General features: G+C 54.5%; 1 protein-coding gene across 1 annotated transcript in view; it reads right to left on the bottom strand.

The window, feature by feature from the left end:
- The window catches only part of LOC144737366 (uncharacterized), a 29,205-nt gene extending 5,700 nt beyond the window's left edge, over positions 1 to 23,505 (bottom strand). Inside the window, exons 1-2 of the mRNA XM_078620036.1 lie at positions 23,241 to 23,505; positions 8,090 to 8,450 (exon numbers count right to left, since the gene is read on the bottom strand). Coding sequence (XP_078476162.1) covers positions 8,090 to 8,450; positions 23,241 to 23,505 — 626 coding nt within the window. The remainder of the gene's footprint in view (positions 1 to 8,089; positions 8,451 to 23,240) is intronic.
- Positions 23,506 to 24,503: the final 998 nt, after the last annotated feature.

Below are 24,503 nucleotides of genomic sequence, written 5' to 3'. Positions count from 1 at the left end.
GAGGTCATTGACGCGCTAGCGGCAGACAAGCTACTCAGGTGCCTAGCTCGCACCGCGTGGTGGCAGCCCAAAAGGGGTAGCGCAGGCCTCCCTTTCGATACCCTAGTCGAGCAAGCACTGGAGTGTGAGGAGCTCGCCAGCGAACGCGCGCAGCTCCGAGGGTCGGGACAGGAGGGCACCATGGCGAGCCTGATCCCTGACGAGGAGGAGGATGAGGAGGAGCCCGCCAGCCCCAAAGGGAGACGGGCGAGAGAGGCCCAGAGACCCCGCGAGACGACCCCGGGTTGGGTAGCCGGGTTACAGACCGGCATGGGAGATATTGCTGGCCGGGTAGACCGAATGGACGGTAAGGTAACCCAAGTAGGTGAGAGGGTAACCCACGTAGGTGAGAGGGTAACCCAAGTACGCGAGGAAGCGAATAAAAATGTGAAGACCATCCAGTCTGAGAGGGGTGAACTACACTCCACAGTAGGGGGGCTGGCCGGGAAGGTATCCCAATTAGAGTCCGAGTTAGAACAACTGCGTACAGGGAGAGGGAGCGGGCAGGCGGCCCACTACGGAGCCGCCACCCTTCCCCCGATGTGTTATGTGTGCGACCGTCGAGGGCATCTCAGGAGGGGCTGCCCTCAGCTCGCCCGTGCGAGGCAGATGCATAGGTCAAACACTAAGGCCCCCCTAGAGAGGGGACCACCGGGGGATGAAATCGACGTAGACCCGATCCAAACCAGCTGTAATGATAATGGCGAGCGAGCGATCGCCACACAGATTCCAGCCACGACACCAAGGAACGCGGCGACTCCTGGCGACTGGCTGCGGGAGCTGGTGGCGGGAATCACGGGGGCCACGTCGCTGGTGGAAGGGGAGGTAAACGGAATGCGTACCCGAATCCTGCTGGATACGGGGGCGGTGGCCTCGCTCGTAAGCGCAGCGCACTGCAGCGCAATCGGGGTCGACGTGCGTCACCTGCAGGCACCGGACCGCGCGCTGCACACGGCGAGCGGAGCCGGAATGGGGCTGCTGGGGAGAGCCACCCTAGAGGTCCGCATAGGCAGCCAGGTGTGCACCCAGGAGTTCTACATGTCGAGTGTGTTGTGTCACGAGTGTATCGCAGGTACCGACCTCTTAGAACGGCTGGGACTCAACGTGCAACCCCGCCAGCGATGCGCCACCATGGAGAGCAACGGCGAGCGGATACCGTTCCTGGGACGAGAACCGACGCGCCCCCACTTCGCACCTGTGACCGCGATGCTGGCGACGGCAGTCACCATCGGCCCGCTCACCGAGATGCTGGTGCCGGTGGCAACATCCCCCACCGACCCCGCGCTCCGACCATCAGGGGAGGTAATGCTAACTCCTCACCCGGAGTTGGCAAAACGGTATGGGATAGTGGGATCTGCCACGTTGGTAAACGCAGATGGGGGCCGATTGTTTATGCGGATGTTTAACCCCCACAATACCCCAGCGATACTGCGACGGTGCACCCCGATAGCCACAGTACACCCCCTGCACGCACGCTACTCTAACGACTCGGTGTTCGCACTCTGGGCTGAGGACCCCGGTCGTCCTGAGGGTGACCAGGACCTGGCCTGGCGAGTCGGCCCGACTCCCCAAGCCGAGGTCGTTCCCCTGCTCGACGCGTTACATGTACCATGGGCGGACTTACCTAAGGGAGAGGCCGATCGGCGGCGCGAGTTACTGCGGGAGTATGCCGACGTATTCAGTGAACACGACTCGGACGTGGGTCGGACTGACCTTGTTAAGCACCAAATTGACACCGGTGCAGCCCGACCCATCAAACTCCCTGCATACCGAGTGGGCACACCCGAATGCACCCAGATCAAAGAGGCGGTTGGGGACATGCTTCGCGATAACATAATTCAGCCCTCGGCGAGCCCCTGGTCAGCCCCGGTGGTACTAGTAACGAAAAAGGATGGGTCAACCCGGTTCTGCGTCGATTACCGTAAACTGAACGCAGTCACGCTCGGCGACGCCTTCCCCATACCTCGCATCGACGACACTTTTGACAGCCTCGCCGGAGCGCGATATTTTTCCACCCTCGATCTCGCGTCCGGGTACTGGCAGGTGGAGATGGCGGAGGAGGATCGGCCGAAAACCGCCTTCACCACCCCGATGGGACTATTCGAGTTTCGAGTACTCCCGTTCGGACTCACCAATGCGCCCGCGACGTTCCAGCGGCTGATGGAGTTGGTGATGCGGGGCTTGCAATGGGAACAGTGCCTGATTTACCTGGACGACGTGATAGTGTTCAGTAGATCTTTGTCTGAGCATTGGTCCAGGTTATGAGAGGTGTTCCAGCGACTGCGAGCGGCTCATCTCAAGCTCAAGCCCCGTAAGTGTTACATCGCACAACGCGAGGTGGGGTACCTCGGGCATCGCGTCAGCGAGGCAGGCGTGCGCACCGATCCGGAGAAGGTACGCGCCGTAGTGGAGTGGCCACGGCCAAGGAATCTGACGGAGATCAGATCATTTTTGGGGCTCACCACCTATTATCGTCGATTTATAAAGGGATTCAGTGAGATTGCACGCCCCCTCACCCAACTCACCTCCCCTAAGCACCCCTATCAGTGGACGGGGGCCTGCCAGACGGCCTTCACCACTCTCAAAGACCACCTCACCCACGACCCCACCCTCGCTTTCCCCGATTTTACCACCGATTTTATTTTGGACACCGACGCCTGCAGCAGCGGGCTGGGCGCGGTGTTGTCACAGGTACAGGATGGAACGGAACGAGTCATCGCATACGCCAGCCGGACCTTGAGTGGGGCCGAGCTGAACTATTGCGTGACCCGCCAAGAGTTGTACGCAGTGATTTTCGCATGTAAACAGTTCCGGCCGTATTTGTACGGCAGGAAATGTCGCGTACGCACTGACCATTATGCTCTGCAGTTTCTTCTTACATTCAAGGAGCCGCGGGGGCAGATGGCCCGGTGGTTGGCACAGTTGCAGGAGTACAACCTGCAAATCGAGTATCGAGCTGGCCGGACGCATGCAAACGCGGACGCCTTGTCGAGGCGACCCACGGTGTACGCCGAGACAAGGGCGGAGGAGGCCTGCCCGTGTTTCACGGGGGGACGCTGCCGGCAGGCAACGGACCCCCGAGGGGCCGCGGCCACTGACCCCCCCCCAGCGAGAGAGAGTACAGTGTGCGCCACAGAGACCCTTCCAGGTGGCACCAAGGATCCCGTCGACCGCCCGACAAGCGCGGGACCCACGGCTCGGGACCCGGCGGGTCACCCCACCCCGATCGGACAGATCCAGGAGGACGTCGGCTGCGCCTTCCCGGGCCTGAACGACGAGCAGCTGAGACAGACCCAGCAGCGGGATCCCGATCTGGCGGCAGTGGAGGCGGCACTGCGGGGGGAAAAGAGCGCCCTACCAGGACCCTGGAGCGGTTTGTATGCCCGGTTGTGTGTGCAGAACGGAGTGGTACGGGAGTTAACCGAGGCCGGCCAGCCGGGATGCATCTGTGTTCCTGCCCAGGTGCGACCCCAGCTGCTACGGCTGGTGCATGACCACCCACTCGGGGGCCACGATGGGGAACGACGCACTCGAGAGACCCTGCGTCGCCAGAATCTCTGGCCCAAATTGGCACAAGACGTGGCGGCCTGGGTACAGGGCTGCCGCGCCTATCAGCAGTGCGGGCCGAAACCGGCACAATACCAGGTACCCCTAAGGCCGTTCCGCGTCAGCCGCACGAATCAGCTGGTCAGGATCGACCTACAGGGGCCATTCCCACGATCCCATCGAGGCAACCGGTATATCCTGGTCGCAGTAGAGTATTTCACCCGCTACCCCGTGGCAGTGGCCATCCCTGATAAAACGGCCTTGGTGGTGGCCCGGGCATTTGTGGAACATTACGTACTGAAGCACGGGATCCCAGAACGAGTCCTCACCGACCAGGGTAGCGAGTTCGAGGCCGAGCTGTTCCAGGCACTGTGCCGAGAATTCGAAATCCATAAGGACCGAACCACAGCGTACCACCCCCAAGCGAACGGTATGGTGGAGCGCATGAATCAGACCCTAGCGGGGAAACTCAAACGTATGGCGGCCGCAAATCAACGGGATTGGGACGAACACCTCCCCTACGCCCTTTTCGCCTACGCCACCACCATACACACGTCGACGGGACAAACCCCGTTTTTAATGATGTTCGGCCGTGAGTCTCGTTTACCTGCAGATTTGCTATTCGGCGTCCCTTCCCCCCAGCCGGAGGAGGGAAGCCGCCCCGTGGAACACCTGTTGGAGACCCTGCGAGAAGCCCGAGGCCGAGCATACCTGCAAGAGGAAGCCGTGCATCGGCGGCAGGAACAGGGCACCCGACCCCGCATGGAACCCCCCTTATTCCTGACAGGCGCTAAGGTGTGGCTACACACCCCTCGCGTCGGGGCCGGGCAGGTGGGGAAACTGACGACCTACTGGCGGGGACCCTGGACCGTGGTGCGGCAGATCTCCCCCTGGACGGTACTAATTTATGGCGGGGAGAGGGGTCGAGAGACGGTGGTCAACGTCCGCCGCTTAAAACTGTGGAAAGCGGCCCCGGCGAGAGAGAATCCCGTCACCCGAAGGCCCCGAAATCCCGGAGTACCCGCACCCCTCGTGTTGGGGGGCCTCGCACACTACATGGGCCCCGCCGGGCCCCCGAGATGCCCCGATCCAGTCCGGAGACGGCGCGGACGACGGGCCCTAAACCCTTCCGCTGCTGAGTTTGTGCCCCAGCCCGCAGGTGCCGGAGGACGGGGAGAGCCGCTGGAGTGGAGGAGGAGGCCGCCGCAGGAGCTACAGAGGACGGAACCACCCGCCCCGAGGCCAGCCACCAGGTCCGGACGGATCCCCCGGATCCCGCAACGTTTCCTCGTGGGCGCGGCCCAAGCGAGGTGCTCCAGTCAACCCGGGACGGGGACTGGCACCTCGGGGGGCTATGTGATGCCGCCGCCACGAAGCCGTTCGGCAGGCGTCCCATCCCCGACCTCGCCACCACCAAGCAGCCAACCCCTCATCCCCCTCACCTCACCTCACATGAACACACCCGCACGCATTCCCCCCCCCCCCCCCCCCATAGAGCTGGAAGGGGAGGACACCTGATCGACCGGTTTTTATCCGAGAAACCCTTATCGGGATTAACTCTCACGGTTTCCGTCGATCAGGGAATTGGATGACCTCCCCCGACGCTACGTTGCACCGCGGCGCTGCGATCGGCCTTAATATGGTGTGGCCGCGGCGAAGGGCATTCGGCCACCACGGTTGAAACGCATCCCCCACACACACCCCCCCCCCCCCCCACGCGTCGACGAGGCCAGCAGGGGAAGGACGGGACAGCATGAGTAGCAGGACCGCAGGGGCTCTTGCGCATAGTCACGGAAGGTTAGGATGGTTGCGCTTGAGGGCGCAGGCACAATTGTTAGGGTGGGTAAATGATTGAGCTGAAGGTATGAATAATCCGGAGGGCGGACGCACGCGGGGAGCCGTGCACAAATTCCCACGGCGCACCTTTGTAATGGACGCCGCCGCATAATCTGCAATAACAAAGGCATGCGTGAGAAAGGAATTAACTTGCGGAACGCCACACTTGCCGCACATCCGATTAGCATATCGAAGGCGCACGGTACGTGGGAAGGGGGTAGGGGCCCGAGTCCGGGAATTAAGATAAAAAGGAGCGTAGCAAGGTAGGGAGTCTCTCTCTTCACTTCTCTTCAAGAGGCACGCGTTCAAGTCGGCTCCCAGCTCTGCCCTCCGGACGTCCGCGTGACGTGCCCCGACGGCATAGAGGAAAAGCCACAGGACGCCGAATACTTCGACCCGTGAGTAGCAAGGTGACAGGGTATCGTAAGCTGATAAATAGGGAATAGGTCCAGGGGAAGTAGGATAGGCCAGCCTCGTCGACTCATACTGACTTAGCATCAATTCGCGAGTAGCAGATAATAAATCATTAATAGCGAAGCGTGGTCTCACGTGATCTTGTTGAGCAGTGTGTCGCGTGTGGAGCTGTGTACACAGCGGCTCGTCACGTGGGAGCGCTGCGTAGAGCGGCGCACGAGTGGGTATCGCGTGTGCGCAGGTGTGTGCGCTCGTAGCGTGGTGAAAGGGTTCGGTGCGCCCACAGGTACCAGCTCCGTCTATCACCGCAGGGACTCGCGCAGTGTGAGGGCAGCGTCATTCGCCCTCCGACCCCTGACCCCCGTTTAATAGCGTGTGATTCATGGAGAGACAACGCAGCGTTTACAGGTGAATGAGAGCGTGCGGCGAGCGATGCCCCTCACACGAGATCGGGGAGGGACGGACAAGGGAGGGGAGCCGTCGGGCGATGAGCCCAGCGACGGCAGCAGCAGCTCGCAGAGTAGTGAGGGGTCGACGAACAGCAGAGCCCCTGCCATAGGCACGGAGCAGGGAGGGACTTCGGGGACCAGCGGCCCTAACACTGCCACCCATAGACTCAAAACTGCCATGCATAGACTCAACAATGCCACCCATACACTCAGCACTGCCACCCATAGAGTCAGCACTTCTACCCATACACTCAACACTGCCACCCATACAGTCAGCCCTGCCACCCATAGAATCAACACTGCCACTAATAGACTCAACACTGCCATCCTTAGCACTGCCACCGATAGTCTCAACACTGGGTATCAGTGCTGAGTCTTATGGGTGGCAAACACTAAACATTGCCACCCATAGACCCAACACTGCCACCCATAGTGTTAGTACTGCCACCCATAGACTCGGCACTGCCACCCATGAAACTCAACACTTCCACCCATAGACTCAACACTGCCACCCATACACTCAACACTGCCATGCATAGACACAACAATTCCACCCATAGACTCAACTCTGCCACACATAGCCTCAACAATGTGACGCATAGACTCAACACTGCCAGCCATAGACTCAAGACTGCCACGGATAGACTCAACTCTGACACGCATAGACTCAAAAATGCGACGAAAATACTCAACACTGCCATCCATAGACTTAACATTGCCACCCATATCCTCAACACTGCCATCCATAGAGTCGGCACTTCCACCCATAGACTCAACATTGCCATGCATAGACTCAACACTGCCACCCATAGATTTAACACTGCCACCCATAAACTCAAAACTGCCATGCATATGTAGGGTTGTTACGGGAGGGCTGTAGGTGCATGGGATCCAACGGGGAATAAACACAGTGGGCGGAGCTCCGGGAGTACACGGGGGGGGTGCCCGCAGCGACGTCCGCATCAGGCAGCCTGGGGGGTTGTGATCCTGACGGGGGGTATAAAGGGGGAGGACAGAGAGAGCTCGTGGCTCAGTCTGGGAACGAAGGAGGAAGAAGGAAGATCTCCTAGTTAGAAGCCCTGGACTCCCCTCGAACGCCGCCCTTGTCAGGGCTGCGGAGGATCGAGCCAGAGGCGTGGTTCCGTGAACCAGGGTCAGTACCCTGGGACTCCGGAGACCGTAGCCCGACTCACCAGTGTCGGGCCAGTTAGCCTCCCCTAGCCCGTTAGTGGAGGACTTGGGAGTAGGTCAGGATTAGCTAGGGTGTATCCCCAGTTATCCGGGTGAGGGGGCCGCTACCCCCTCTAGTGCTGTCTTGTACCGACAACTTGTAATAAACATACGTGTGCCTCAACCTGGGTGTCCAGCGTACTTACCGGTACTTCACATAGACTCAACACTGCCACCCAGAGTCAGCACTGCCACCCATAGACTCAACTTTGCCATGCACAGACTCAACAATGCGACGCATAGACTCAACACGGCCACCCATACACTCAACACTGCCACCCATAGACTCAGCAATGCCACCCATACACTCAACACTGCCGATAGACTCAACACTACCTATAGACTCAACACTGCCCATAGATTAAACACTGCACCATAGACTCAAAAATACCCATAGACTCAGCATTGCCCATAGATTCAGCACTGAGACGCATACACTCAACACTGCACCATACAATTAACAGCACTGCCCATAGACTCAACACTGCATCATAGACTCAGTACTCATTCATAGACTCAGCACTGCACCATAGACTCAACATTGCCACCCATAGACTTAACAATACAACTCTAACCTGTGGTAGAGTAGCGCATTGTTTCCATGGAGGTAGACTCCACCCGCGGAGTCCACCTCTATTTTCTTGGGCAAAGCCGGAGCGTCTGGACCACTCGCCCTCACCCACGTCGTGTTGGCGCAGTCAACGTTGGGCTTACGCCACAGCCGGTACAAGGCGTCACAGGCCCAGCATTCGTTGGGCGAGCAACCTACGGCGTAGACGTCGGCGAAAATTTTCAGGAGATTTATCGAGGTCGTCAACCAGGACAGGCGCTCGCTGGGCGCAGACGCCCTGGCGCAGAAGACACTCCAATAGCCGCTCATGTGGCCGGTGGCGTAGATGTAGCCCGGGGCTCCGCCCGTAAATGACTGTGCGCCATCTGCATGCATCCGTTCATATATATACATTTGTTTAGAAAATTCAAGTATATATAGGGTGGTCCCTCATGGGACCTCCTTTGCTAGTACCAAAATATGATAATAGGTTTTTCTTCTTTTTTCTGTTAAGATGTTAAAAGACCAAAACTGAAACGTTTTGCAAGGAATCATGTCTGCATTAACCACAATGCGTGTGGTCAGAATGCAAACACCATTTGAGATGAGGCTAAAAAGAAAGCTGTCTCTGGTGTGGACCAATAAGTTTCAAGGACAATGCATATATTATCAGAGTATGTTTTTTGTTTGCATTCTGACCACAAGCATTGTGGTTAATGCAGACATGGTTACTTGTAAAAGGTTTCAGTTTGGTTTTTTAACATCTTAACACCTGTTTTGTTGCCAGAAAAAGAGGCAAACCCTATTATCATTCATATAGGGTGGTTCATATGTTAAGAAAGTTTGTACGTTCCTAAGTGTGGTTGAACATTACCCCAGGAACGTAACCTCCCCAATTAACATTTCTTCCTATGGAAAAATGGGTTTCACTTCGCGCTGCTTCACTTAAAGTCGAATTTCCAGATTCATATACAAGGTGCAGCTCTGCCTGTGCATTGCTGCACTCCAATTGCACGCATTCATTAATGTGTATATATAGGGTGTGGTTCAATGTATGTACACAAACATGAAAAAAACATTCGATCGTAAATTTCCCCAGGAATTTAACCTGCCCTAGTAACATTGATTCCTAATGGAGAGTCAGTCCATGTGTGTGTATCAGTCGCTGTGTGTGTATTGGTCGATGTGTGTGCATGGCTCCATGTCAGTGTGTAAGTCAATATGCGTCTGTGTGTCAGTCAATGTGTGTGTGTACATCCATGTGTATGTGTGTGTCAGTCCATATGTGTGTGTAAGTCTATACCTGTGTGCGTGTGACTCGATGTGTGTGTGTAAGTCAATGTATGTGTGTGAGTTGATATGTGTGTGTAACTCCATGTGTGTGTATCTAAAGCATATGTCTGTGTGTGAGAGTTCATATGTCTACGTGTGTACGGCAATGTGTGTGTCAGTCTATGTATGTGTGTGTGAGTCTATGTATGTATGTGTGTGTCAGTCCATGTGTGTGTGTGGTAGTCGCTGTGTGTGCGTGGCTCCATGTTAGTCAGTGTAAATCCATTTCTTTGCGTGCCTGTAGGTCCATGTGTGCGTTTTAGTCCATGTGTGTGCTTTATTTACTTGCTCAACGCCTATGATACCATCAGTAGGCCTGGCGTTTGGGTTGCTCTTCGTGTATTCAGAGTCCCTGACCCTCTGCTCACGATCATTAAGGACCTTCATGATGGTGAGCGGCCCCACGTCAAACTACGTGGCTGTGAGTCAGAGCCATTTCCTCTGCCTCCCACATTCTTTTGCATATATTTGGACCACGTAGTCCATTAAGCCTTCAATGCCTGTACCGGAAGAATTCCCATCTGGTACAGATACAATGGGAGGCTTATCGATGCCCGGGTGCGGTCAAGGGATGGGTCCCTATTGGTCAACCACATTATATATGCTGATGATCTGGTAAATAATGCTCACTCAGAAGAGGAGTTGGACGCGCTGCTGCTGAACCTGGAGCTTGCCACTAAGGGGTGGGGCCTTGCCATCAGCCCCACCAAAACTAAGCACCTGCCTGGGTATTTTGTTCCATCGGACACTCCACCCCCACAACTCCCAATTGGTGATGGGGCAGTTGTGGAGACATTGGAGAGTTTCTCATACCTGGCCAGTGTGCTAATGACTGGCTCCGGTTTAACAGCAGAGGTCTCAGTCCGAATCAGTCGAGCCACATTATCTTTTCATTGGTTGTGTAACACTGCGTGGAAGCTACCTGGTTTATCACTCCGCACGAAGCTTCAGGTCTTCTCGGCCACGGTCATTCCCTCCCTTCTCTACACTTGCGAAACTTGGACCCCCCTAATGGAACATCTTCGCTGGTTAGAAACATTTAGGATGGCCTGCCTACGATCCATCCTGGCTTTAACCGGGCTGCATTGTGCGAGGAGCTCACAAATCCTTGAAAAATGTGCACAAAGTCCCATCGGTGAGCTCCTCCGGCAGGCAAGACTGCGTTGCCTGAGTCATGTAGCCCGCATGGCCAGCCACCGCATGCCTAAACAGCTTTTGTTCGGCCGGATTGAGGGGGCTAAATGGGCGCGGCACGGGCTAGAGAAGACATGGAGTGATGTGGTACAGGAGGACGTGGAGCTGAGTCGACTTTCCGATGACTGGTACCAGCCGTGTCAAGATTGGCCTCTGTGGAGGAGGCTCCTGAAGAACGCTACAGGGCAGTTGGATGCAGTCACCCTCCAACAACAATGGAGGGCGGAGGAGTGACGCTCACAACAACGAGCGGAGCGCTGGGTGGCTAAAGCACAGCAAGTTGCCACAGTAGGGGGCACAGGTGGTGCATCAGCCAGTCGTCTCAGTCAGTCGACCTGTGCCATCTGGATCCGCCCCATGACCTCCTGGCAGCGGGCGTTCGACACTTCACGTGGCCTCAAGGTGCACATAGCCTGGCACAAGCGTTGTGGTGACGTCACTGCCACTTACTGGCGAATGCCGGTTCTTGTTCAGTCTATGTATGTATGTGTCAGTCGATTTGTGTGTGCAACTACATGTGTGTGTCTGCCTTTTTCGCCCGGGCAACGCCGGGTACTTACCGCTAGTCTGTTTATATATGTGTAGTGAGTTTGACTGAGTTGCAGATATATACTTGGAGGCAACACATTCATTTACCTCCAACACACGGGGTAACTTCCCCTTAACAGAATAACAACCTATGGTGGTGACCACCAGGCTAACTATACATTGATTACAACGTAACGAGCTACTGCGGACCGGGACCACAGCTCGAGACTCGTTGAGCAGAGAACGTAGACATAGACAAAGGTTTATTCAGGATGAACAACAACGCCGGTCCCTCTGGGAACCTGGCTTATATTCTCTGCGGTGTGGCTGGCTCCACCCTTAGCCACGACCACCTTCCAGAATCCTCGAGTAGGATCTAGATGCTAACCACGTTACCACCCATAGCCCCCACTTGGGCCCCTTTGTAGACTTAACTGGTCACGTGTCCTCCCGGGTCCATCAGAGTGCCATGGCCTTTAGTAACCTGATTCCTACGGCCGGTACTCCCATACCCTGTCCTTTAGCGCTATCAATCAGCGCTCACCGGGCCGCTTCAGGACCGGTACTACACCCACACCATTCTGGTGTCCGCGATGTCGTTAGCCTGCATGCCGTGCCCTCTAGGGCCGACACTGCACAGTGACATCCCGTGATGCCACTACATCTGTATCTCTGTGTATGTATATGGGTCTCTATGCATTTATGTCTATCTCTATAGATATCTGTGTATTCTAGATTTGAAGCTTTCGTGACTGCAATGATTCATATTCTTAGGTTTTTTTTCGGTAAAGTCACGTAGGTAAAAACATTAAAAAGTAAAATAAAATAAAAATCACGACGTTTCGGAGGCAACACAAGCTTCCGTCTTCAGGTGGTACCGTCACAGCCACGACAGCTGTATCAAGTAAATTAGAGATTGCAGGAGTTACCACTGCGTTTATATAATGGTTGGAGAAGGTGGTGGGGCAAGGGCCGCATACTTATTATTAATATGGTAAGGTGAGGTTTGAGACTAAGAATAGACTGCATAACAAAGGCTGAGCCTTTGTTATGGAGAGGTGCGGTTTGTGACTCAACCTGTAACAGGGAGTGCACCACTAAACATGGTTAAACAGTAATGGTTGTCTGTCAAATAAGGTTGGCAAATAAGTGTAGTTAAATCTTTTTTGCATGGTTAATCACATCTTTCCAATGATTACTCAGTTTCTAACCGTCATCACGGTTGAAATCATGTCTGTGTTTGTATATTTGTATGGCTTCGTGTACAAACCTTTGATGGTAGCCAGGAAGTTTGCAGAGAACCTTGGTCTCGGAAAATACAATTTCATGAGAGCCCACCGAGTTGTAGCAATGATCGGCAACGGCCGAAGAATCAGTTCTGCCGTGTTTCAGATCTGACTTGTGCTCGCGGACACGATCAGAAACATGACGTTTCGTTTCTCCAATGTAGCAATCACCACAAATGCAACTCAATTTGTAGACTCCAGGATACTGTAAGTCAGGAACGACATCCTTCACAGATGGAATCAAATCACGGATTTTATGCACTGTACTGAATCGGACTTGGATCTTATGTTTGTTTAGAATTTTGGAGATCTTTTTGGTCACGCCTGCTATGTGTAATGCGGGCGTAAACGACCTCCCGGAAGTGACGTCATGGGGGGAGGAGTTACGTCACGTGGGGGAGAGGGTTCAGGTCTATAAGGGGGGAAACCGGAAGCAGTAGGGGAGTGATCGGAGACTGGGAAAGTGTGAGGCCACGCAGGGCGAAGGGTGAGAGAGAGGGTGGCGAGATCGCCACACACACACGGGCCACGTGGATCGGCACCGTCGGCCAACGGTGACCGACCCCGGGGCAGCAGGAGCAGCGAGGAGGCTGCAGAGAGCAGCGGGTCTGCAAGGGAGGAGTTGGGCAGCGGGGGTCTGCACGACGAGACAGCAGCGGGTCTGCTAGGAGGGAGTGGGCTACGTGAGCGACAGCAGCCTGGGGCTGCAGAGCGAAGAGTATATAGGGGAGTGCCGTGAGGGAAAAGAGATCGAACCCAAATAAAGGACACAGGACAGAGAGAGAAGCGTCCGAGTCTTTTATTACATATGTATGGCAACGTGATAGTTTTGGTCGGAGTTTCATGTGGCTGTTTCTGTATGGTGGGAGAGACAGCTTGGCGGATAGTGCGGTCAGAGTATCCGTTCATCCTGAGGGCCCGATGTACATGTCTTAATTCACCGGCCAGGTGGTGTTGGTCAGCAATGCCATGGGCTCTGTGGTATAGCGTTTTGATGAGAGAATTCTTTTGAGATGGGTGGTCGTGGGAATCCGGTTTCAAGTAGGAATATGTGTGGGTGGCTTTCCTGTAGACAGAATGTCCCAAGGATCCGTCAGGCCTCCTCTCAAACAGAATATCCAAGAATGGTAGTTTACCGTCTTTCTCCACTTCCATGGTGAATCTGATGGATGGGTGTCTAGAATTGATGTGGTCCAAGAAGTGGTTCAATGCTGGGAGGCCATGTGGCCAGATGACGAAAGTGTCGTCCAAATACCTCTTCCACAAGGAAGGACGCAGGGTGGATGTCTGGATGGCGTCTGATTCAAACTTTTCCATGAACATGTTGGCTATAACTGGTGACAAGGGGGAGCCCATAGGGGTACCCTAATTCTGTTTGTAGAAGGTGCCATTCCAGGTAAAATAAGTGTTGGTGAGGCAATGCCTAACCAGCGCAGGTACATCAGAATTCAATCCATGTTGGACTAAGTCCTCAATTATTGTTAGGGTGTCCGGTACTGGGACTTTGGTGAACAAAGATACTACATCAAAGCTGACGAGGATGTCATCAGGAGATAGTACCATGTCCTTAACCATAGAGACTAATTGGGTTGAGTTGAGTACTGCCGAAGAGGTCTTGCCTGTGAAGGGGAGCAGAGTATTTGATAGAAAACGGGCTAGATTGTACGTAGGAGAGTTTATCGTCGACACGATGGGTCGTAGCGGGGTGCCTTCTTTATGGATTTTGGGAAGACCATAGAGTCTGGGAGGTCTAGCCATCGGCAGCTAGACCTCCGAGACTCTATGGTCTTCCCAAAATCCATAAAGAAGGCACCCCGCTACGACCCATCGTGTCGACGATAAACTCTCCGACGTACAAACTAGCCCGTTTTCTATCAGATACTCTGCTCCCCTTCACAGGCAAGACCTCTTCGGCAGTACTCAACTCAACCCAATTAGTCTCTATGGTTAAGGACATGGTACTATCTCCTGATGACATCCTCGTCAGCTTTGATGTAGTATCTTTGTTCACCAAAGTCCCAGTACCGGACACCCTAACAATAATTGAGGACTTAGTCCAACATGGATTGAATTCTGATGTACCTGCGCTGGTTAGGCATTGAGTATATATCTACCGTTACGTGTCTATGTATATCTATCGACGTGCATGTATCTCTATCAGTCTGTATGGGTCTCTATGTAGGTATATGGGTCTCAATGTGTTAATGATTATGATGATACAGCTAGACTAACCAAATAAACACTGAACTTTACTCCCACACTAACAATAGCAGTGGGATGTATAGACGCAGATAGAATATCATTGGTACAGCTGTTTTCATTTCATTAAGTGTGAGCGGGCGGGTGAGTGAGTGGGTGGGTGGGTGAGTAGTTGAGTGAGTGAGTGGGTGGGTGAGTGAGTGAATGGGTGAGTGAGTGTGTGGGTGGGTGAGTGGGTGAGTGAGTAGGTGGGTGGGTGGGTGAGTGGGTGAGTGAGTGAATAGTGGGTGAGTGAGTAAATGGGTGGGTGAGTGAGTGGGTGAGTGAGTGAGTGACTGGATGAGTGAGTGAATGGGTGAGTGGGTGAGTGAGTGAATGGGTGAGTGGGTGAGTGAGTGAGTGAGTGGGTGAGTGAGTGGGTGGGTGGGTGGGTGAGTGAGTGAGTGGGTGGGTGGGTGCGTGGGTGGGTGGGTGCGTGAGTGGGTGAGTGGGTGGGTGCGTGGGTGGGTGAGTGGGTGAGTGATTGGGTGAGTGGGTGGGTGAGTGGGTGGGTGAGTGAGTGAGTGGGTGAGTAAGTGAGTGAGTGGGTGAGTGGGTGAGTGGGTGAGTGAGTGAATGGGTGGGTGAGTGAGTAAATGGGTGGGTGAGTGAGTGGGTGAGTGGATGAGTGAGTGAATGGGTGAGTGGGTGAGTGAGTGAATGGGTGAGTGGGTGAGTGAGTGAGTGAGTGAGTGGGTGAGTGAGTGGGTGGGTGGGTGGGTGGGTGAGTGAGTGAGTGAGTGAGTGAGTGGGTGGGTGGGTGGGTGCGTGGGTGGGTGGGTGCGTGAGTGGGTGAGTGGGTGGGTGCGTGGGTGGGTGAGTGGGTGAGTGATTGGGTGAGTGGGTGGGTGAGTGGGTGGGTGAGTGAGTGGGTGGGTGAGTGAGTGGGTGAGTGGGTGAGTGGGTGAGTGAGTGAATGGGTGGGTGAGTGAGTGAATGGGTGGGTGAGTGAGTGGGTGGGTGAGTGAGTGGGTGGGTGAGTGGGTGGGTGGGTGGGTGGGTGAGTGGGTGGGTGGGTGGGTGCGTGGGTGGGTGAGTGGGTGGGTGAGTGAATGGGTGAGTGGGTGAGTGAGTGAATGGGTGAGTGGGTGAGTGAGTGAGTGGGTGAGTGAGTGGGTGGGTGGGTGGGTGGGTGAGTGGGTGGGTGGGTGGGTGGGTGAGTGGGTGGGTGGGTGGGTGAGTGGGTGGGTGCGTGGGTGGGTGAGTGGGTGAGTGATTGGGTGAGTGGGTGGGTGAGTGGGTGGGTGAGTGAGTGAGTGAGTGAGTGGGTGGGTGGGTGCGTGGGTGAGTGAGTGGGTGAGTGAGTGGGTGAGTCAGTGGGTGGGTGAGTGGGTGAGTGAGTGAGTGAGTGGGTGAGTGAGTGGGTGGGTGGGTGGGTGGGTGAGTGTGTGGGTGGATGGGTGAGTGAGTGGGTGTGTGAATGGGTGAGTCAGTGGGTGGGTGAGCGAGTGGGTGAGTGAGTGGGTGAGTGGATGGGTGAGTAGGTGAGTGGGTGAGTGAGTGAGTGGGTGAGTGAGTGGATGAGTGAATTAATGGGTGAGTGAGTGGGTGGGTGGGTGGGTGAGTGGGTGGGTGGGTGGGTGAGTGGGTGGATGGGTGAGTGGGTGGGTGGGTGCGTGGGTGGGTGGGTGCGTGAGTGGGTGGGTGAGTGGGTGAGTGATTGGGTGAGTAGGTGAGTGGGTGAGTGGGTGAGTGGGTGGGTGGGTGGGTATGTGAATGGGTGAGTGAGTGGGTGGGTGCGTGGGTGGGTGAGCGAGTGGGTGAGTGAGTGGGTGGGTGAGTGAGTGGATAGGTGGGTGAGTGGATGAGTGAGTGAGTGAGTGGGTGAGTGAGTGAGAAGGTGGATTCATGGTTGTGTGGGTGAGTGGATTGGTGAGTGGTAGATTGAGTGAGTTAGTGGGTGAGTGGGTGGGTGGGTGAATAGGTGGGTGGGTGATTGGGTAAGTGGTTGAGTCAGCTGATGAGTGAGTGGATGAGTGAGTGAGTGGATGAGTGAGTGAGTGGATGAGTGAGTGAGTGGATAAGTAAGTGAGTGAGTGGTTGAATGGGTGATTGAGTAGGTGAATGAGTGGATGGGTTAATGGGTGAGCGGGTATGTGAGTGGGTGGGTGAGTAGATCAGTAGGTGAGTGACTGAGTGGGTGAGTGAGTGAATGGGTCGAGGCGGTGGGTGAGTGGATGAGTGAGTGGGTGGGTGGGTGAATGGGTGGATGAGTGGACGGATGAGTTGTTCAATGAGCGATTGGGTGAGTGGGTGGGTGGGTGAGTAGGTGAGTGAGTGGATGAGTGAGTGGGTGGGTGAATAGGTTAGTGGGTGGGTGGGTGAGTGAGTGGGTGGGTGGATGAGTGAGTGGGTGATTGAGTGGGTGGGTGAATGGATGAGTGGGTGAGTGAGTGGTTGAGTGAGTGGGTAGGTCGGTGAGTAGGTGAGTGGCTGAGTGGATGAGTGAGTGAATAGGTGAATGAGTGAGTGGATGAGTGAGCGAGATAGTGAGTGAGTGGATAGGTGAGTGAGTGAGTGGGTGATTGAGTGGGTGGGTGAATGGGTAAGTGGTTGAGTGAGTTGATGAGTGAGTGAGTGGATGAGTAATTGAGTGGATGAGTGAGTGAGTAGATGAGTGAGTGAGTGGATAAGTGAGTGAGTGAGTGGTTGAATGCGTGAGTGAGTAGGTGAATGAGTGGATGGGTTAATGGGTGAGCGGGTATGTGAGTGGATGGGTGAGTGGGTGGGTGAGTAGGTCAGTAGGTGAGTGACTGAGTGGGTGAGTGAGTGAATGGGTTGAGGCGGTGGGTGAGTGGATGAGTGAGTGGATGAGTGAGTGGATGCGTGAGTGAGTGACTGGGTGGGTGAATAGGTGAGTGGGTGGGTGGGTGAATGGGTGGATGAGTGGACGGATGAGTGGTTCAGTGGGCGATTGGGTGAGTGGGTGGGTGGGTGAGTGGGTTGGTGGGTGGGTGAGTGGGTGGGTGGGTGGGTGAGTGGGTGGGTGGGTGGGTGGGTAGGTGGGTGGGTGGGTGAGTGAGTGGGTGGGTGGGTGAGTGGGTGGGTGAGTGGTGGGTAAGTAGGTGAGTGAGTGGATGAGTGAGTGGGTGAGTGAGTGGGTGGGTGAATAGGTGAGTGGGTGGGTGAATGAGTGAATGAATGAGTGGGTGAGTGAGTGGGTGAGTGAGTGGGTGGGTGAATAGGTGAGTGGGTGGGTGGGTGAGTGAGTGGCTGGGTGGATGAGTGAGTGGGTGGGTGGGTGAATGGATGAGTGAGTGGTTGAGTGAGTGGGTAGGTGGGTGAGTAGGTAAGTGACTGAGTGGGTGAGTGAGTGAGTAGGTAAATGAGTGAGTGGATGAGTGAGCGAGATGATCAGTGAGTGAGTGGATAAGTGAGTGAGTGGGTGATTGAGTGGGTGGGTGAATGGGTAAGTGGTTGAGTGAGTTGATGAGTGAGTGAGTGGATGAGTGAGTGAATGGATGAGTGAATTAGTGGATGAGTGAGTGAGTGGATGAGTGAGTGAGTGGATGAGTGAGTGAGTGGATAAGTGAGTGAGTGGATAAGTGAGTGAGTGAGTGGTTGAATGGGTGAGTGAGTAGGTGAATGAGTGGATGTGTTAATGGGTGAGCGGGTATGTGAGTGGATGAGTGAGTGAATGGGTTGAGGCGGTGGGTGAGTGGATGAGTGAATGAGTGAGTGGATGAGTGAGTGGATGCGTGAGTGAGTGACTGGGTGGGTGAATAGGTGAGTGGGTGGGTGGGTGAATGGGTGGATGAGTGGATGGATGAGTGGTTCAGTGGGCGATTGGGTGAGTGGGTAGGTGAGTGGTTGGGTGGGTGGGTGGGTAGGTGGGTGGGTGGGTGGGTGAGTGGGTGGGTGAGTTGTGGGTAAGTAGGTGAGTGAGTGAGTGGATGAGTGAGTGGGTGAGTGAGTGGGTGGGTGAATAGGTGAGTGGGTGGGTGAATGAGTGAATGAATGAGTGGATGAGTGGGTGAGTGAGTGGGTGGGTGAATAGGTGAGTGGGTGGGTGGGTGAGTGAGTGGGTGGGTGAATGGGTAAGTGGTTGAGTGAGTTGATTAGTGAGTGAGTGGATGAGTAAGTGAATGGATGAGTGAATGAGTGGATGAGTGAGTGAGTGGATGAGTGAGTGAGTGGATAAGTGAGTGAGTGGTTGAATGGGTGAGTGAGCAGGTGAATGAGTGGATGGGTTAATGGGTGAGCGGGTATGTGAGTGGATGGGTGAGTGGGTGGGTGAGTAGGTCAGTAGGTGAGTGACTGAGTGGATGAGTGAGTGAATGGGTTGAGGCGGTGGGTGAGTGGATGAGTGAATGAGTGAGTGGATGAGTGAGTGGATGCGTGAGTGACTGACTGGGTGGGTGAATAGGTGAGTGGGTGGGTGGGTGAATGGGTGGATGAGTGGACGTATGAGTGGTTCAGTGGGCGATTGGGTGAGTGGGTGGGTGAGTGGGTGGGTGGGTGGGTGAGTGGGTGGGTGGGTGGGTGGGTGAGTGGGTGGGTGGGTGGGTAGGTGGGTGGGTGGGTGGGTGGGTGGGTAGGTGGGTGAGTGGTGGGTAAGTAGGTGAGTGAGTGGATGAGTGAGTGGATGAGTGAGTGGGTGAGTGGGTGGGTGAATAGGTGAGTGGGTGGGTGAATGAGTGAATGAATGAGTGGATGAGTGGGTGAGTGAGTGGGTGGGTGAATAGGTGAGTGGGTGGGTGGGTGAGTGAGTGGCTGGGTGGATGAGTGAGTGGGTGGGTGGGTGAATGGATGAGTGGGTGATTGAGTGGTTGAGTGAGTGGGTAGGTGGGTGAGTAGGTAAGTGACTGAGTGGGTGAGTGAGTGAGTAGGTGAATGAGTGAGTGGATGAGTGAGCGAGATGATGAGTGAGTGAGTGGATAAGTGAGTGAGTGGGTGATTGAGTGGGTGGGTGAATGGGTAAGTGGTTGAGTGAGTTGATGAGTGAGTGAGTGGATCAGTGAGTGAATGGATGAGTGAATGAGTGGATGAGTGAGTGAGTGGATGAGTGAGTGAGTGGATAAGCGAGTGAGTGAGTGGATGGGTGAATGGGTGAGTGAGTAGGTGAATGAGTGGATGGGTGAATGGGTGAGCGGGTATGTGAGTGGATGGGTGAGTGTGTGGGTGAGTAGATGAGTAGGTGAGTGACTGAGTGGGTGAGTGAGTGAATGGGTTGAGGCGGTGGGTAAGTGGATGAGTGAATGAGTGAGTGGGTGTGTGAGTGACTGGGTGAGTGAGTGGGTGGGTGAATAGTTGAGTGGGTGGGTGGGTGAATGGGTGAATGAGTGGACGAATGAGTGGTTCAGTGGGCGATTGGTAGAGTGGGTGGGTGGTCGGGTGGGTGAGTAGGTAAGTGACTGAGTGGGTGAGTTAGTGAGTAGGTGAATGAGTGAGTGGATGAGTGAGCGAGATGATGAGTGAGTGAGTGGATGAGTGAGTGAGTGAGTGAGTGGATGCGTGTGTGAGTGACTGGGTGAGTGAGTGGGTGGGTGAATGGGTGGATGAGTGGACGGATGAGTGGTTCAGTGGGCGATTGGTAGAGTGGGTGGGTGGGTGGGGGGATGGTGGGTAAGTAGGTGAGTGAGTGGATGAGTGAGTGAGTGGGTGAGTGAGTGGGTGGGTGGGTGAGTGGGTGGGTGGGTGAGTGGTGGGTAAGTAGGTGAGTGAGTGAATGGGTGGATGGGTGAGTGGGTGGGTCGGTGAGTGGATGAGTGAGTGAGTGGATGAGTGAGTGAGTGGGTGGTTGGGTGGGTGGGTGGGTGAATGGGTGAGTGGGTGGGTCGGTGAGTGGATGAGTGAGTGAGTGGATGAGTGAGTGAGTGGGTGAGTGAGTGGGTGGTTGGGTGGGTGGGTGAATGGGTGAGTGGGTGGATGGGTGAATGGGTGAGTGGATGGGTGGGTGAGTGGGTGGGTGGGTGAATGGGTGGATGAGTGGATGGATGAGTGGTTAAGTTAACGGTTGGGTGAGTGGGTAGGTGGTTGGGTGAGTGGGTGGGTGGGTGAGTGGGTGGGTGAGTGGATGGGTGGGTGAGTGGGTGAGTGGGTGAGTGGGTGAGTGAGTGGATGAGTGGGTGAGTGAGTGGGTGGGTGAATAGGTGAGTGGGTGGGTGAATGGGTGGATGAGTGGACGGATGAGTCGTTCAGTGAGCGATTGGGTGAGTGGGTGGGTGGGTAAGTAGGTGAGTGAGTGGATGAGTGGGTGGGTGAATAGGTGAGTGGGTGGGTGGATGAGTGAGTGGGTGGGTGAATGGATGAGTGGGTGAGTGAGTGGTTGCTTGAGTGGGTAGGTGGGTGAGTAGGTGAGTGACTGAGTGGGTGAGTGAGTGAATGGGTGAATGGGTGAGTGGGTGGGTCGGTGAGTGGATGAGTGAGTGAGTGAGTGGGTGGGTGGATGGGAGAATGGGTGAGTGGGTGGGTGGGTGGGTGAGTGGGTGGGCGGGTGAATGGGTGGATGAGTGGATGGATGAGTGGTTAAGTGAATGGTTGGGTGAGTGGGTGGGTGGGTGAGTGGGTAGTTGGGTGAGTGGGTGGGTGAGTAGGTGAGTGACTGAGTGGGTAAGTGAGTGAGTGGGTAAGTGAGTGGGTGAGTGAGTGAATAGGTGAATGGGTGAGTGGATGAGTGAGCGAGATGATGAGTGAGTGGATAAGTACGTGGGTGGATGAGTGAGTGAGTGAGTGGGTGAGTGAGTATGCGAATGGGTGGGTAGGTGAATGAGAGAGTGAGTAGGTGAATGTGTGGATGAGTGATGGAAGAGTGGTTAAGTGAGTGGTTTTGTGAGTTGGTGGGTGGGTGAGTAAATTAGTGACTGAGTGGGTGAGTGAGTGAGTGAATGGGTGAGTGGGTGAGTGAGTGAGTGAATGGGTGAGTGGGTGGGTGGGAGGGTGAGTGGGTGGGAGGGTGTGTGGATGAGTGAGTGGATGGGTGGGTGGGTGAGTTGATGGGTGGGTGAGTGGGTGAGTATGTGAGTGACTGACTGGGTGACTGGGTAGGTGAGTGAATTGGTGAATGGGTGAGTGGGTGGCTGGGTAAGTGGATGAGTGATTGTGTGAGGGGATGAGTCAGTGAGTGGATGAGTGAGTGGGTGAGTGGGTGAGTCGGTGAGTGAGTTAGTGAGTGGGTGGATGAATAGGTGAGTAGGTGAGTGGATGAGTGAGTGAGTGGATAAGTGAGTGAGTGGATGAGTGAGTGAATGGTTCAATGGGTGAGTGGGTGAGTGGATGATTGAGTGAGTGAATAAGTCAGTGAGTGAATGGGTGAATGGGTGAGCGGGTTTGTGACTGGATGAGTGAGTGAGTGGATGAGTGAGTGGGTGGGTGAGGTGAGTAGGTGAGTGACTGAGTGGGTGAGTGAGTGAATGGTGAAGCGGTGGGTGAGTGGATGAGTGAATGAGTGAGTTGATGAGTGAATGAGTGAGTTGATGAGTGAGTGAGTGGATGCGTGAGTGAGTGACTGGGTGAGTGAGTTCGTGGGTGGGTGAATAGGTGAGTGGGTGGGTGGGTGAATGGGTGGATGAGTGGACGGATGAGTCGTTGAGTGAGCGACTGGGTGAGTGGGTGGTTAAGTAGGTGAGTGAGTGGATGAGTGGGTAAGTGGGTGGGTGGGTGAGTGGGTGGGTCGGTGAGTGGATGATTGAGTGAGTGAGTGAGTGGATGAGTGAGTTAATGGGTGAGTGGGTGGGTGAATGGGCGAGTGGGTGGGTGGGTGAATGGGTGAATGGGTGAATGGGTGAATGGGTGGGTGGGTGAGTGGGTGGGTGAATGGGTGGATGAGTGGATGGATGAGTGGTTAAGTGAGCGGTTGGGTGAGTGGGTAGTTGGGTGAGTGGGTGGGTGAGTAGGTGAGTGACTGAGTGGGTGAGTAAGTGAATAAGTGGGTGGCTAGGTGAATGGGTAAGTGGTTGAGTGAGTTGATTAGCGAGTGAGTGGATGAGTGAGTGAGCAGATGAGTCAGTGGATAAGTGAGTGATTGGGTGGGTGAATGGGTGAGTGAGTAGGTGAATGAGTGGATGGAAGAGTGGTTAAGTGAGTGGTTTTGTGAGTTGGTGGGTGAGTAAATTAGTGACTGAGTGGGTGATTGAGTGAGTAATTGCGTGAATGGGTGAGTGGGTGGGAGGGTGAGTGGATGGGTGGGTGAGTGGATGGGTGGGTGGGTGAGTTGATGGGTGGGTGAGTGGGTGAGTGGGTGAGTATGTGAGTGACTGACTGGGTGAGTGGGTGAGTGAGTGACTTGGTGAATGGGTGAGTGGGTGGCTGGGTAAGTGGATGAGTGATTGAGTGAGTGGGTGAGTCGGTGAGTGGATGAGTGAGTGGGTGGATGCATAGGTGAGTAGGTGGGTGAGTGGGTGGTTGAATGAGTGAGTGGATAAGTGAGTGAGTAGATGAGTGAGTGGGTGATTGAGTGGGTGGGTGAATGGATGAGTGGGTGAGTGAATGGTCGAGTGAGTGGGTAGGTGGGTGAGTCGTTGAGTGACTTAGTGGATGAGAGAGTGAGTTGGTGAGTGGGTGGGTGGGTGAATGAGTGGGCGTATTACTTTTAAATAATATGCTTGCAGTATTGGTACTAATAATAGTAGCAGCGGCAGAAGCAAATCATAATCTTACACATAACGTGGTACCACGCGTATCGATGGTAGTAGTACACGTCCCCGGCGTCGGTTCTCGCCCACACGTAGAGGTCTCCGCTAGACGTTGCGGCACCCCGTCCTCGGCCACCGGTCGATATCTGATCAAACATCGCCCCCATCGATCTCCAAGAACAACCGGACCAGATGCTGACGTCTCTGTTGCTCCCAATGCCGATGAGGATCCCTCCGGGGGATGCCGAAACGTCCTTGAACTTGTTGCTGAATGGAGTGGAGCAGACCATGGCGGCTGTGGGGAGATAAAGATGGGTGGGCGGGTGCATGAGTGAGCGGGTTAGTGAGTGGGTGATTGGATGGATGAGTGGTTAAGTGAGCGGTTGGGTGAGTGGGTGGCACCTTCACCTCCATCACCACCCCCACCATCGCCATCATCATCGTCACTACCATCACCAGCACACTCACCATCAACCTCTGTTGTAAAGATGAAGAAAGATCCCACCATCATCATCACCACCACCATCATCACGACCTCAAGATGATGTTTCAGAAGGGGCTAGCCAGCTGAGTGATGGGAATGCTATCGATGTTCTAGAAGGGCTAGAGAATATCCAGACTTATATAGATCCTTGAAATGCATGTAAATATATGTTAACTGTTTCTGTTCATACTGAGTAAATGTTAACAATCGAACCAAGATATCCAATAGCGCTTGTACACATAGACATTTGAACCTACACACACACACGCAAGAATACAAACAAAGACAAATATCCCCCGTATTGCCTTAACAGACTAAGGGGTTAAGTGCTGTTAGCGAGTAGCAGCTGCCTCTGAAGGCTATCGGCACTGTGGCACACACAGAGGGGGTGGGTGGCCAGCACCACGCACGTCCGGCCGCCTTTGTCTTCCCAGTGGCGATGTTTACTACAGCACCACTGCATGGAGAGGCTGAGTCGACTTAGGGGATGCCCGGTACAAATTCAGATAACACTGTGTATCAAAAAAAAATTGTTCTTGGGTAGTAAGTGTTGTTTCCCTCATTGCTCATGCCTCGAAATTATAGAAAATGGCTATTATTGCCAACAAATCAAGCTTTTGTGACCAGGACATTGATCTTTTGAAATGTACATATTTTCAATGAGAAAACGGGAGAAATTGTGTCTTTTCGTTCACACAGAGTCAGAAATTTTTTACATATTAATCAAAAATAACATCTATTTATATTAAAGCACTACAAAAATGACTACAAAATATATATTAGACACCAAGACGCACGACCACA

The sequence above is a fragment of the Lampetra planeri genome, chromosome 69 (assembly GCF_965212315.1).
Source record: "Lampetra planeri chromosome 69, kcLamPlan1.2.h2, whole genome shotgun sequence".
NCBI lineage: Eukaryota > Metazoa > Chordata > Hyperoartia > Petromyzontiformes > Petromyzontidae > Lampetra > Lampetra planeri.
The sequence above is the reverse complement of the archived record's forward strand: the minus strand, read 5'-3'. Positions and strand labels throughout refer to the sequence as shown.